Source organism: Tyto alba, unplaced genomic scaffold (assembly GCF_018691265.1).
Source record: "Tyto alba isolate M040663 unplaced genomic scaffold, T.alba_DEE_v4.0 Super-Scaffold_22, whole genome shotgun sequence".
NCBI classification, from domain to species: Eukaryota; Metazoa; Chordata; class Aves; order Strigiformes; family Tytonidae; genus Tyto; species Tyto alba.
In genome coordinates, this window is record NW_024881296.1 from 6,596,346 (window position 1) to 6,610,870 (window position 14,525).

At 46.5% G+C, this 14,525-nt stretch overlaps 1 protein-coding gene and 1 long non-coding RNA gene across 2 annotated transcripts in view; one reads left to right on the forward strand and one right to left on the reverse strand.

Annotated features, from left to right (window-relative positions):
* Window positions 1-1,888, forward strand: part of TSNAX (translin associated factor X) — a 26,449-nt gene extending 24,561 nt beyond the window's left edge. Inside the window, exon 6 of the mRNA XM_042795853.1 lies at window positions 53-1,888. Within this exon, the coding sequence (XP_042651787.1) occupies window positions 53-427 (375 nt within the window). The 3' untranslated portion in view covers window positions 428-1,888. The remainder of the gene's footprint in view (window positions 1-52) is intronic.
* LOC122153709 overlaps window positions 1-4,805 on the reverse strand; it is a 13,262-nt gene extending 8,457 nt beyond the window's left edge. The window contains exon 1 of the long non-coding RNA XR_006165580.1: window positions 4,197-4,805. This is a non-coding gene — a long non-coding RNA (uncharacterized LOC122153709). The remainder of the gene's footprint in view (window positions 1-4,196) is intronic.
* Between the last annotated feature and the right edge of the window lie 9,720 nt (window positions 4,806-14,525).

The following is a 14,525-nucleotide window of genomic DNA, read 5'->3' on the forward strand; positions in this document are numbered from 1 at the left end:
GACTGCTTTTTCATTGTCCTCAGTACTGGAATTTGTTCTGTTCTGTTCGCAGACCTCCCATTCCCACGACAAACAACCGCACACTTGGAGCCTGAAGGTAACACCTGTGGATTACCTGCTGGGAGTGGCTGATCTAACTGGAGAGCTGATGCGGCTGTGCATCAGCAGTGTTGGGAATGGTGACATAGACACGCCTTTTGAACTGAGCCAGTTCTTATGTCAGATTTATGATGGTTTTACTTTCATTGGCAACACTGGACCTTATGAAGTATCTAAGAAGCTGTATACCTTGAAACAGAGTCTGGCAAAAGTAGAGAATGCCTGCTACACGTTAAAAGTACGGGGATCTGAAATTCCAAAGCACATGCTGGCTGATGTGTTCTCCACCAAAACGGAGATGATTGACCAAGAGGAGGGTCTTTCTTAAAATAAGGAGACTGTTGCAACTCAGAAGGGAAGAGGACTTAGAAAAAGACTTTTAGTTATAATTTGTGGGGTTTTGACCCTTCTCAAAGCTTTTTAGGTAGAGACATTTTTAGTTTTATCTATGAGAAAATTGTTTGCAGTGGTAATTTGTAACCAAAAATACTTTTTATGATGTGCAAAAGAACAACCATTTGACTTTGTCCTCTCGGTATGGAATTTCCTGTATTGCTCCATTGTATCTTCTTTCAGAATGACCAAAATTTCCACTGCACTCTACACCAGTGACTGTTTGTTGTGTGAGTCACCTCAAACTGTTGTGATTGCTGATAAGTTTTCAGCAAGCACAGCAGTGGGAAAAAAAAATGGTTAGGTACTGTTGTTTAGCATATCCATAGGTTTCTGCTGACCTGTTTTCCAAGTATTTGGGTTCCGTACCGATCTGACACCTAAACCAATGCACCTACATATGTGTAAGTTCATCTCTTGACTTGAAACTGCGGTGGTCTCAAAGGTGCCATGTGACTAAAGTTATCTCTGATTAATGCTTTTGAGCCTGAAACTGAAGCTAAGTCAACTTTTTACCAATTGATAATGAAGCTAATTGCACCAGGTAAATCACTACTGTGCACTCATTATTTTGGGGCTCTGTTTAAATTGAACTCTGTTCAAGTTAACACTGATACTTCACAGTTTTGACATGAGCTAGAAAATCCACAAAGAAAAAGTAAATTGTGGAACATATTGGTTTACATTTTTTGCAGTAGAGTTTAATGCAGAATCTGACATCTTTCTGCTTGTAGACAAAAGCAGAAGACCTACCAAGTATGTTTAACATGAATAATTTGGTGTTAGGACAAGCAGGTTTTGGTCAAAACAAATGCAGTATAGTGTTGGAAGTCTGTTCTCCATTGTTTGTGCTGCCCTGAGGACCTCCAGTGGGGTTGAACTGATACACGTGAAAAAGGGCTAGCCAAGCTTTAAATATCTGTTAGCAGGAACTATATCATGTGCATGTTCCTATGGAAAGGAAATTGCTAACAGAAATAAAGCAGACATTCTGACTTCCACATTTATCTTTGAGGTGGGTATGTCACCGTTGGCAAAAAATCAGGGCTTTCTGCCGGTGTCTGAAGTTATGAAAGTCTGATAATGTACATTATGCTAAAGGAAAACAGATAAAACAACATGATCTTTAGACTCCAGGAAATAGGCCTCCCAACTGCAATTGAAAATACTGCATGTTTTTTATTTCCACTTCCATATGCTGTGATACAGCCAATATTTTTCCCATGAGCATGTCCTGAGTAGCTGGGATCATCTGGTATATGGATAGGAATGGGTAAATACATTTATGTCACATTTTTCTATTGTTTCCACATAAAGCAATATGTGGTGGGTTGAACAAGGATTGCCTTTTTTCCTATTGTTTAATACTATTGTTTACAATAAATTCTGAAAAGCAGTCACTGCCTGTACGTTGGTCCTTTTGCCTCTCTGTCCCAGTGGCAACAGTGCAAGTTTCCCACTGTGCAGGCCTTGGCTTGGAAGTTTCACTCCATTCCTGTACTCATACTTTCTAATCCTGAATCTCTTTTCTCTTTCTCACTTAACTTTGTTCTGTGAAGTCCAAAAACTAGTTAGGATAGAAACTTCATGTGATCCTCTTGAATTAGAAAAAAATGCCGAGGATGCAGATGGCAAAACAAGTTTATTGCTGGAATAAATCTGTAGTGGTACCCATGTTTTTACATCTGTCCTTGGTTTTTTTCTCTGCTTTTTTTTTTTTTTTTTTTCTCATGGGTGGAGAGGAAAGGAAGGAGAAGGATACTTACTAATAAGGAATGGTTTTGTTTTGTTTTGTTTTCCCAGAAATGTATGCATCTAGTATTTCAGCTGATGCAGGTAGGAGTATAGTTCTCTGTCTTTTGACACAACTAAATTTACTGCAAGTAATTACTTGTTGAGTGTATGTGTGTGAAGCGAAAGCAGATATTGTTAGAGGTATTGTGTGATACTAAACAGAGGTCTGTCTCTTGTCTGTCCTAGCAGCTATCAGGTGGAATTGAAAAATTTTCACGTCACAGTTTGAAAAGGGATGGGATGAACGCGCCAGCGCTCGGCCAAGTGCTGTTCTATCTCTAGCCATGGAACGAGCACACAGCAGCCACTGCTTTAGTCAAATAGCTGCTGCTTTTGTAGAGTCATTCATTATTTTTAAATTACAGATGTCTAAAAAGAGTACGTTTTTCCTAGCAGTCTCTGTAAGTAGAGGTTCTTTCAAAAAATACATGTTGGTTTTAATGATTTTGAGATTTAAATTTTCTGTAAGGCAAGAGAAGACTTTTTAATGACAGACATGATTTCTAAACTTCAGGCTGCCTGCCCACAATCAAAAGCTGTAATTTCTGATAGGGAGCAAAGTGTATGTGTGGTGTATTAAAACACCAGCCCAGATGGGAAATGGCTAATGGCCTGCAAGCCTCCTGCTCAAGGAAATATTTTCCCCCAAAAAACAATTACACTGTAGCTATTTGAAAAGTGACAGACATTTATCAGCAAAACAAGCTGCTAAACAAGCAATGGCAATTTTCCCATTTCTTATCCCATTACTCTGTGGAGCTATTGATACGTTTGGTCTACAGCCAGAACAGGACTACGTCATAGCAGATGTTTCACCAGGGCAGCTCTGCGTGCTAAAAATCATTTGCCTTTCTAGCATCTCCTTTCTCAGAAATGATTTTACTTCACGGGTTCACTTTTTTCCTGACTATTAATTTGCAGTGAGGAAAATAAACCCAACCACATTTAGATTCCCAGAACTGCCAGAGAAGTTATGCAAGAGAAACTTCCTGTTGACAGGACATGTGCCTGTCTACTTCGAGTCCTGCTTACTTGGATTTTCAGTGAGTTTATTGGAAATCAAAAGCAAAAAAAAAAACCCAAAACTGGAACCTATTATAATATTTAGCATATTAGGTGCCTTATGGAATTCTATGGACCAGAATCTGGCACTGCCCTCAAGGAGTTTGCAATTTAAGACCAGGCAAAAGAGTAGCCAAGACAAACAAAAGGAAGATGGTAGAAGTGGGAGTAGATAAAGTGACGGGATTTTTACCAGAAGACTGTGTGTGATAGTAGGTTGGTTTACCACTTCCCATTTTGAAAAAGAAACTTGTCAAAACTTCAGAAAGTCTGGAATGCGACAGTAAAGGGTTAGCTGGGAAGGGCGAAGGCAGTGGAGAGGCAAAATGGAAGGAAGTGAGGTAGAGACAAAGGGGGGAAGAGTGGCGAGGAGTGGGACAGCATGGAGGAAGAGCAGGGTGAGCTGCAGGACAGCGGGTGCACATGTGAGTAGGGTGGGACTGGGGAGGACGTGGGACAGGAAGACGGCCCCGCAAGAAGTTGGAAACAACACATCGAAACCAGGTGACTCAGCTATAAAAGAGACTTGGAGCTGACCATAGGAACTGAATTTTAAATGACCACAAGGTCCCCAAAGCATCTGTCTGTCTCCTGGGGTCATAAATAAGGGGAACTTGATTTTCCGAGCATCTGGGAGCCTGCGGGTCCTGGACTGAGCAGGGTTTGCAGGCTTCCAGCTGTGCTGTCACAAATCAACAATAAACTCAGACCCCATACCACCCAACTTCCCACGCACGTTCCTTTCACTCCCGTACTGTTAGCCAAAAAACCTTGACGTGTGCACTACCACCCTTTGCAGCTGTTAGAGACATGGTTAGATACAGGTTTTAACATAAAGGAATGCTTACGGTGACCGGTGTTTTCCCCTTGTGTGCTGTTTACATGTCCTTTTCGCTGTCGTTGCTGCTTCAACCCTCTCTCTGTTTCTTCCCTTTATTGATCCTTTCTTGGGTTGTACCGTTCTTTGGAGCCATTGCCCATGTCCATCCCGTGGTTTGGTTCTTTCTGTGTTTAGCTGGTATCCTGGGGTAAAACATCTCCATACGGGAAGAGGAATTGGTTGGTTTCTTAGGTAGGTTTGTCTACTTGCACCTCCAAATTTGGCAACAGTGCTCTGGGTGTCAGGGGGCAGGTCTGGTACACCTGCACGCAGCCAGGGCCTGGTGCGTGTGTCCTGCGGCAGCCGTGGTGCCGTGTGTCAGGGTGGGTGGGTGGGCAGATCTCATGTTGCTTTTGCAGGTGAGCAAACCTTAGTTATTCTGAGGTTTGCAATCACCACGAGCCAAGGTAAACTGCCTACAAACATGAAAGAAGTTTCTTCTCCAGTTCTGAGAAAGGTTGTCTTTGAGGAATATTATTTCCCACCGACTCCACCTCTTTTACCTGACCCATTATCTCTTTGACAGGCCTGTTTGCAGAATGTAGCAGAAGAGACTGGCCTATGACTTCTTCTGGAGACAGTCAGTGCCTCCCTGAACACTGGCCAAAAGTGATGTGATGGCTCCTTTCTCAGCTCCTCCCACAGGCCGGGCAGGCTGGCTCTGGTGTCCCTCCAGCCACCCAGGGGGGCTGAACTCTGAGCCTCCACTATTGGATTTTTGCAGACCAGTGACTTGTGGGTTTATCCTCTGTTTTTTTTTGTTTTTTTTTTTTTTTGTCTAGTGGTGGTGTTTTCATGTCATGCAGATGTTCATTCCTCCCAAAGAAAGAAGCTGTTGTACATGCTTTGCTCCACCACTGCCACAGTATGTCAGATGACTTATTGAGCCCATCATAAACTGTTTCTTGGCTACTAGTGCAGTGCAGATGACATGGGACATCATCTCTGGGCACTTCTCCCACAGCGCTGTGCCTTCCTGCAGGCTTGCAAGTCACTTTTAATCTAGAAGGGTCCTACCACTTCCATTTATTTCTTCCTCAATGTCATCTCCTCTGAGGGTCCCAGCAAGAAAAATTGACAAAACTGATCTGGAAATAGCCCAGGTTTTTGTTAAAATGAGCTCTTCCATTCATGGGGACAGAAACCAGATGGATGAAGGATGCACTTGAATAGACTACCCTGGGTGTTTTGATGTCAAAGAATATTGTTAAGTGCTGGCAGTCTCATTTTAGGAGAGAGTGGAGGTTGTTTCTCGCTTTGCAGCAAAGACTGTTGGTAGGTATGCTTTGCTTTGCATACCTCACACCTGAAGGGAAGGGTGACAGACAGGAGATGCCAGGGCTGTGAGGGAAAATGAGTGAGATGAAGCAGTGTAAGGTCATATAGAAAATCAGTCAGGAGCCTGGGGTTAGATGTGGCTCTTTCAACTTCCAGCCCAGCTTCCACTGCTGCCAACCTGAGCTCCTGCTCTCCAGAGTCAAGGCAAGAAGCTGCTCCACTGAGATGTGAAGGCTACTCGCATGTGCAGGTGTGTCACCTGCCACGTGTGTGTGTGTGTGTTTGTGTGCCCGGTGTGCACGTAACAGCATTAGAAATGCTGATCACAGAATCATAGAAACAGTTTGAGTTGGAAGGGACCTTAAAGATCACCTCGTTCCAACCCCGCTGCCACGGGCAGGGACACCTTCCCCCAGCCCAGGGTGCTCAAAGCCCCGTCCAGCCTGGCCTTGAACCCTTCCAGGGAGGGGGCAGCCACAGCTGCTCTGGGCACCCTGTGCCAGTGCCTCAGCACCCTCACAGGGCAGAATTTATTCCTTATATCTAATCTAAATCTACCCTCTTTCAGTTTAAAGCCATTACCCCCTGTTCAATCACTACTCCCTGATAAAGAGTCCCTCCCCATCTTTCCTTTAGGCCCCCTGTAAGTACTGGAAGGCTGCTATAAGGTCTCCCCAGAACCTGCTCTTCTCCAGGCTGAACTACCCCAACTCTCTCAGCCTGCCCTCATCAGGCAGGTGCTCTGGTCCCCTGATCATCTTCATGGCCTCCTCTGCAAGACCTGCTCAGGCAGCTCCATGTCCTTCTTACGTTGGGCACCCCAGAGCTGGACACAGCACTGCAGGGGGGGGTCTCACCAGAGCAGAGCAGAGGGGCAGAATCCCCTCCCTCGACCTGCTGGCCACGCTGCTCTTGCTGCAGCCCAGCACACGGGTGGCTTTCTGGGCTGTGCGTGCACGTTGCAGGCTCACAGTCAGTTTTCCATCCGCTAATATCCCGAAGTCCTTCTCCGCGGGGCAGCCCTCAATCCACTCATCGCCCAGCCTGTGTTTGTGCTCGGCATCGCCCCGAGCCGTGCGCAGGACCTCGCACTTGGCCTTGCTGAAACTTCAGGGGGTTCGCACAGTCCCGGCTCTCCAGCCTGTCCAGGCCGCTCTGGATGACATCCCTCGGTGCCAGCCCTTCCTGCCCTCCAGCGTGCCGACCGCGCCCCCCAGCTCGGTGCCCCCGCCGAGGCTGCGCGGGAGCCCGCCGGCCGTGTGCCCGACCGGGACGTGGAAGAGCACCGGCCCCCTGGGAGGGCCGCTGCCCCCCGCTTCTCCCCCCGCGGGCACCGAGCCGTTGCCCGCAGCTGCGGGGCTCGGGAACGCCCCGTTCCTTGCCGCTGCTTTCCCCAGCGGATCCATTTCTTCGAGCCCGTTTACGGAGCTGCGTGGGCGTTTGCGCTGCCCCCCACCCGCGGCGGGCAGGGTGCGTGCTGACACCTCGTGGTGCAAAACGTTTCCTTTGCTTTCGCCCCCCGAGCCCTTTTTCCGGCCTTTTCAGCTCAGCCTTTGCCCTCCGCGGCTCCCGCTCGATGTGCTGTTGCAGGAAGGTTGCTTTACAGAAGCAAAGCAATCATCAGCAAGTAATTTAGATCCCTTTTTCTTAATTTGAGCTCGTGCAGCGTCCTACCAGCTTGCAGTTACACCGACTGCTCCTAAATCACTTGGGCTCAGTCAGGATTCTTGCCTCTCCACAAAAATCTTTTCTTGTCTGTTGAATGGTGGGGGAGAGTTTGCCCGGGCCCTACTCCAAACGTGCGTTGTATGGGGAAAGGGCAGCCGCAGGCTTTCGTGGTGAGACCTGAGTTTGTGACTAAATCACGATGCTCATTGTAAAGAACATAGACGGTTTAAACCCAATCTTAACAGAGCCTGGCTCTGCAGGAACTGATCAGAAAAATCAGGGCAGCTATAAGCTTTCAATGTGTTTTAGATATATGTTATACTTTAACTTCTCCGAGCCTGCCTTCTTACTGAAAGGATGCGTGTTTATCCATTATTAGCGAACACATATTTGTTCTGCCACCTAGTGTCCAGCTCTAGAAATACCCCAAACAAGCTTCTATGAGTGAGTTACAAGTTATTTGCTGGTTTCTCTTTCTTATAAACACGATGAGTGGTGCAATGTAAGCTTCATTTTTAGACATAGGTAGGCCTCTGATAGCAATAAATCATACTCAGTGCCTTCTACTATTCGAAAATTTGGAGAATAGCAAGGAATAGCATATGTTTATTTTATATCTTCTCATATGTATGTATGGTGTTTTGAAGACAAATAAATAAAAAGCCATGAGAAAACTTCAGCTAGATGTGTTCTTGCAGACTTGTGAATTATACAGATACTCTTATTTTAACTAGTATTTTTAAGGACTACCAGTGCTAATAAGGATTTTTAGACTGGAGTCCTAAATTCCTTAATTTATGTTATAATCATGCTACCCACATGGGAAAATGCAAGCCTTACTTAGCTGTTGAACTCCTGGTATAAAATAAAATGCTCCTGCATGTGTGAACGTGCCCGTGTTCTTCCCTGCCGTGACTATGGGTGCCCCAGAAAACCCTCAGGTAGAAAGCACAAGTGACTTCACACCCTCGAGATACTGTCTGTAGCATAAAAGAAGTGGCTGCGCTGCGCTCTGAGAGCAGAACGGGGCTGGGGTTGGTGCTTAAGCCCTGGGACATTGCCCAGTGGGTGCTGAAGGAGATTTGGTCTCTCTCATTGTCCTAATCCCTCAGCAATCCCTTGCCCTGTGCTGCTTGGGGGTCTCCGGGCCAGGAGAGACCTGGCGTGCACCACGGCAGGGGGATGATGAAGCACCACAGTGGGCTTTTAAACCAGAGTTGTTACTTGGATTGCCCCAGTGGAAAGGCACTGATAACAATCACTTATAAAATTGCATCAATAGACTTAAAAATGGTGCCACTGTCACCGTGGAGGTTTATTTATTCTTCTAAAGGTCATTCAAGGGTAATTTAAGGGTCCTTCTACAGGGCCCATTCATTACCGAGTACCTTCCACAGGATATCCACCCTGGGACAGAGAGCCATCGAACAGCGCAGATCTCCTGTTCTTACACCCACAGTTCCTGCTTGTCCTACACCCAGTGCCGGTGTGGTGGGCTGGCACACTGGGAACGACCGGGCAAGGCTGGTGCGCCTGGACACGTGGCTGCAGACATCTATTGCCACCCAGGCACTCTGCAATACAAAATTAGCCCTGTTTTACGTTCTGTTGTCACAGTCATATCTGAACATCTTTGGCTTTTTGTAGCTTAGCTGGGGGCCAGATACCCTATTAATGTAAACTGCTTTCTGGATTACAGCCATGGGAGGAAGGAGATGCTAGTTTGTTTTAGAGCAGTTCCTTTGCCTGTGGAAGATCACAGGTTTTGGAGGGATTTCTGCCTTTTTCCGCCACAGCTTGACAAAGAGTGAGATTTCTTAGGAACCTCTGAATGTGTAAGACCCAACTTGCATTGTGTAGAAAGATAGTAGAGAGTTGGAGTCCTCTAAGTCTTTTGAATAAACTCAGGTGAGATTCCAGCTGATGTCTTCAGTAAAAACACTTTGAAATCTCTAGCTCTGGTGGTGAAGCTAGTGGCATCCCTCACCTGCTGAAGCTCAGCAGCTACATCCTGCAGCTCAGCCTCAGGTCAAAGCTCTCCCTGAAGTCATCAGGAGCTCTGGGCTGCACTTGATGCTCCCTCTGGGCAGCAGGAAAACCTAGAGATAGGCAGCTATGAAGGTGTCGCTGCACCTTGGCAACCCTTCCCTGGCCTGCCTGTGGCCCTGCTTCTTTTCTGATTTTCATGTCCTTTGTTTTTGGGAATCGCATTTTGCTGCAGGGTGTTACCATGGGGGGTTGCTGATGCAGCACCTGAAAACAGAACAACTGGTATATGAGTACATACTTGTATTTTTGCCCTGTTCCCTGCACTCTTCCCTCCCCACTGCCCTGTGCGCACACACGGAGCATACCCATAAAGATGTGGAAAATGAGGTGAGCTGCTGGGTGAGAGAGTTTGCTCACACTGAGATATCCGCTGTAGTAAAGACAACAGTTGACTGAAAAATGCAGAACATTATGAGACTGCAGAGTGACAGGATGGGGGGAAACAGATTGAGTGTAGGTAGATGTGAAGTGATACACACGGGGAAAAATAATCTTGGTGTATCCCCTTCAGGATCAAAATATTAGGATTTTTTCCATGAAAATATCAACTCAATGCTTGTCAGCAAGCAAAAAAGCCAGTCAAATGTTAGGAATTGTTAGGAAAGGACTAGAAATAAAGATGAGGATATGCTGTATAAATGTCATTGTATGGGTCACCTGCTTCTGCTTTTGAGTGTGACTCTGATCCCTTTATCTCAAAAAGGATATAGCAGAACTGGGAAAGGTCCAGAGAAGGGCAGAAAGGGTGACCAAAGGTAGGGAATAGTTTCTCTATGAAAGGAAACTATGGAAGTTCAGTGGGCTGGAATCCTTCAGCCTGGAAAAAATGATGTTAAGGAGGATATAATAGAGGTCTACTGAGTAATGTGTGTCATAAAGAAGGTAGGTATGGAGCAACCTTCACTGTCTCTGTCAAGGCAAGGACTAGATGCCACCAACTGCAGCTGGACATAGCCAGGCTCAGACCAAGCACCAGGAGCTGGTGCCTCTCACAGTGGATGGAGACCTGGAGAGCCCCTCACCCATGGGTGCTGTGTGTGCCAAAATCTGGAGCAGGCTCAAGGTGGGGCTGGGAAAGCACTTGGAGAGCATGAGAGCCACTGCAGGCTACTATTTCAACAAACCAAACCAAGCTGAGGAAGCTCCTGAGCCCCTTTTGGGCCCAGGCTCCTTTCAGGTGAGCGCTGCTTTCGGCTGGAGGGTCACCCCTCGGGGCACTTTGCCCCCAAGCCCCAATTCGGGTGAGCACTACCCAGATGGGCAGGTAGTGTGCACACCCTGGGGGGAAAACAGCCTGTGCTCCTGGCCAGCTGCTGCTGGTGGTGTTTTCCTCCTTCTTCCCGGGAGGGGGATGCTGGAGGTCTCCCGAGAGGCCTGTTTGTGCAGAGGCAGCCACAAACACGGGGAGTGAGGACGTGGGCATGAACTGCTGTGGCCATACTTATGCTCTTACATGTTTCAGCACAGGGCACTAGAATTTAAACAAGGTTTCCCAGGTTATCGAAGCCAAACACTTCCTACCAGAGCCAGCTATGTCTTACACCTTTCACCTCAAGCTCCCCCAGCAAACTGGTTGGGTTTCTCACGCAGGGCTCGGGGCTGGGAAGAGGTCAGGGGGAGGGTGGCCACGGCTCCTAAACACAGCGGGGCACGGCCCTGAGAAGCGGTGGGGACCCAGACTATGCATGTAGCAACGTGCAGGAGAGACCACTCGGGCACCTCAACACAAAGCTGCTGCTGGACGTGCCTCAGGCACAGCTCTGCGGCGCAGGTAGGACCATTGCAGCATCCCCCAGCTCTCGCCTTGCCACAAAACTCGCACCGCTTGAGCTAACACAGGTTTTGATGTCGATGTCCTTAAATTGTTTGTCTGCTTGTAACAGGCTCGCATTGATTTAGGCTAATTTGGTTAACCAAAAAAAGGGTTGTGCTGATTGCTCTAAATGGATTAAATAGTGATTTTCGTTAAACTGATGGCAGTCTTGTGTGTAGACAGGGCCTGGAGCTTTGTAAGCTAATGACTTGGCAGTAATGCAATGAGTTTTTTTAGACAGCTGAGAACAAGCTGTTGTTTTAAATATACGACCATAAGTGTTACTATTCTAGTAAATGGTCCCAGAACATGATATTTCTCCACTAACTTAGGCTCCTTCTGAATCCTGGCAGATCATTTTGTTAACTCTCATTTTTCTGATAATAACTTGGCAAGTACTTTTATCCAAATGGATTTTGGATTAAAGCCAAGTGCAAAACATGGAAAATTTCCATTTTGGGGGCAAGATTTTCTAATTTTTATTCACCTTCCCAGCCTCCTAAATTTTCCACATTTTTGGCAACGGAAAAAAAGGTTTTTCTTTGTTCTTTTTATAAAAATTCAGATAGAAGAAAAATGCAAATGAGCCCAGCTCCTGCCAACAGCAGGGACCTTTCCCCACAAGTGAGACCTGAGAGGAGGACAGGTCCAGAAGCAGCTGGTATTTAATTTCTTCACTCAGAAAAGAGCGAGGGTGAGATTAGCCCTTGGCCATTAAATCTTTTGTGCCCATATTGTCTCAATGGGAAGAAACCACTGTGTCTGCATAAAGTCTTTCCTGCCTGCCTCTGAACCGGCCAGCTGAGCTTCTGCCAAGTGAACCTGCTTTCACAGGTCTTTTATCTATCAAACTGAAAATCCCATTTTGATTCATCTGCTTTCTCTGCTGATGTTTTTGTCTCCAAGTTGGGAATGAAATTTGAAAAGAACATGACTCCAGACGAATGAGTCACTGAGCCTTGGTTATCTTTGATTTGCAAGGAAGCCTACTGAGATACTGAATAAGCCTTAGCTCAGAAAACAAGTCTGGCAGGCAGGCTGTGATCCCTTTCTGCCTTAGGGAGGTTTATGGAACCAGAAGCAGAAAGTTGGTGACAAGAATGAGAGGAGACTTGATGCCTCAGAGGACAGAGAGAACAGGAGGAAGGAAAATCTCAGGGCTACCAACAGGACAGTGACTGGAAACTAAGAATCTGAATTACCTGGAAGAAGATAACCCAGTGTGCACTAAGACAAATTTTGGGCAAAGAGGTTTCTACAGCACTAGTGCGTGTCAGGTCCTGGACTGTTTTCTGCATTCCTGGATCCTGGAAATCGGATCCCAATAACCTGGAGCACATGTAGATGTGAAGCTGTGGGAGAGGGACAAGACACAAACCAGGCAAATCAGAAGTTAGAGCATTTCTGGAGGAGCTGGGTTACCCATGAGGAATAAAAAACTGATTCTTTGTCCAAGACGTAGGCCAAAGAGATCAAGGGAATCAGCACAGTAAAACCAAGTGTGTTCTGTGTGACCCAACCGCAGCAGCTTGCTGGGGGTGGTGGCCAGTAAGGGGTAGGGAAGGGTGAAAGCACAGTCACAAGGCAGTCCCGCAGCCATAAACTTGCAGTCTGCTTGTAACCCTGTAGCAATAAGCACTGCAGAAGCCATCCCCGTCCTCACTGAGCCCTTCCAGAGCAATCTGCCAGTGAACGAATGTGGTTTTGCCCTTCCTTCTAACCTGCAGCATGTCCCCAGCCATTTATACAACCCCTGAGCCTGTGACTGCACTCATCCCTCTCACATACATCCTCAGTGCCCACACCAGGGTGTATCAGCACCGCAGGAGCACTGATGAATCGTCCTTACATGAGGGAAAGGGATCTGACACTCTGCTAAGCACTTACAGACTGTGGCAAAGCAGGACACTGGATCCACATGCCTCCCAGACCCCCATTCATTCCCATTCATCGCCCAGGATGTAACATTCAGCCCCCATAAAGCAAACCTCCACCAGAAGCCAGGAGCTCTTCCCCATCTTGTATCCAGCTCTACAGGCCCACCGAGCAAGTCTCAGTGGCTGATCATGGAGACACCTCACCGAAGTCCGGAGGCTTGGGGGTAGAGATATTTGTCAAATAATAATTACAGTATCATCTTCCTGCCTTGAACACCTGAAATGTAGGTGACCAAATCTTAACCAAACTGATCAAGACATTTGCACAGAGCTGATGGGACAGCTGGACTGAGAATAAGGCCACTTAACCCCTTCTGCCACTTGCCATCAGGTGGTATCTGAGAGCTCCTTCTGGACAGCTTCAAAGCTATTCCAGGCTCACAGCAGAAAATGCTGCCCATGAGGGATGCCCTTCCCTGGAACACAGCCCTCCCTGGGCTACAAGTCATAAAATAAACTCTCAGATCAGAACAGCTGGCTTTGATACAAAAGACTACAAAGCTCACAATGAGTAAAAGAATATCCTACAAAATCCTTCTTCAGACTTCCCTGAGCCTCTTCCATGAAACAATTAGTGGATGCTCTTGTTTTGAACTCTGTGACTCACTCCTGTAATTCAGTTGTGGCCTGTGATCACTCAGTCGTTTAATGTGGTGCAGGGAAACAGGCAATTGTGAGAATTTCCTCTCTCCCTCCCTCAGCCTCTGTGGCATGTCGCACTGCAGCGCCATGCGACCGCAGTCTGGATGCTCGCATCCCAGATGTGCCGCCTCACCCTTCAGGCAACACTTCCTCACAGTATTAAACAGTGTCCGGGAAGGTGTCTCAAAGAGAAAATGCATCTCACTACATTTTACAGTATTTTGTAATGCAGCTGAAAGCGCAGTCCCTCTGTCAATGGTCTTAATACTTAAGTTGTGGCTTGGCCCTACTACAGTTTTATTTCTAATTTGGTATCTTTGCTGTGTGTACATGTGTGTGAGTATTTGTAAGAACTCCATTAAAGATAATAGACTCTATTAAAGCAATTACACTGGCTACTGTATTCCATATTATTTTCTATTAACCATATTTAACTCTGCCAGTCAGCAGTATAGTTACTGTTATGAACTAGCAAGTGATTTTTAATCCCTTGATTTGCATAACATACACATTTGTCTCATTTTCCAAGTACGCAGTAGGTACAAAAGACATTTAACAATTAAAACAAAAGCGTTTCCAGAGATTCTCAGCACCCACAGAATATGTTTGGAGGCTTCTCTGTACTTACCTTGCCTAGGTCATGCTGTGATAATTTTGGCAGCAGAGCAAGGAAAAAGCCCTGAATAATTTGCCAACTTTTTCATGTCTGAAAGAGAATGAAAACAGAAAACTAAAAAAATTCCTCCTGCTGGTACCACGCACCAGAAACCCTGTCCTGTGTCCATTAGAGAGTGCTGTATGTTTGTCATGGGAAAAAGACTATTTAATTCTCTGGCTGCTGACTACCAAGTGCTAAATTTCTGTTGTTGACAGGAATGGCAGAAAGGGCTGTTGCAGGAGCGGGCTGGAT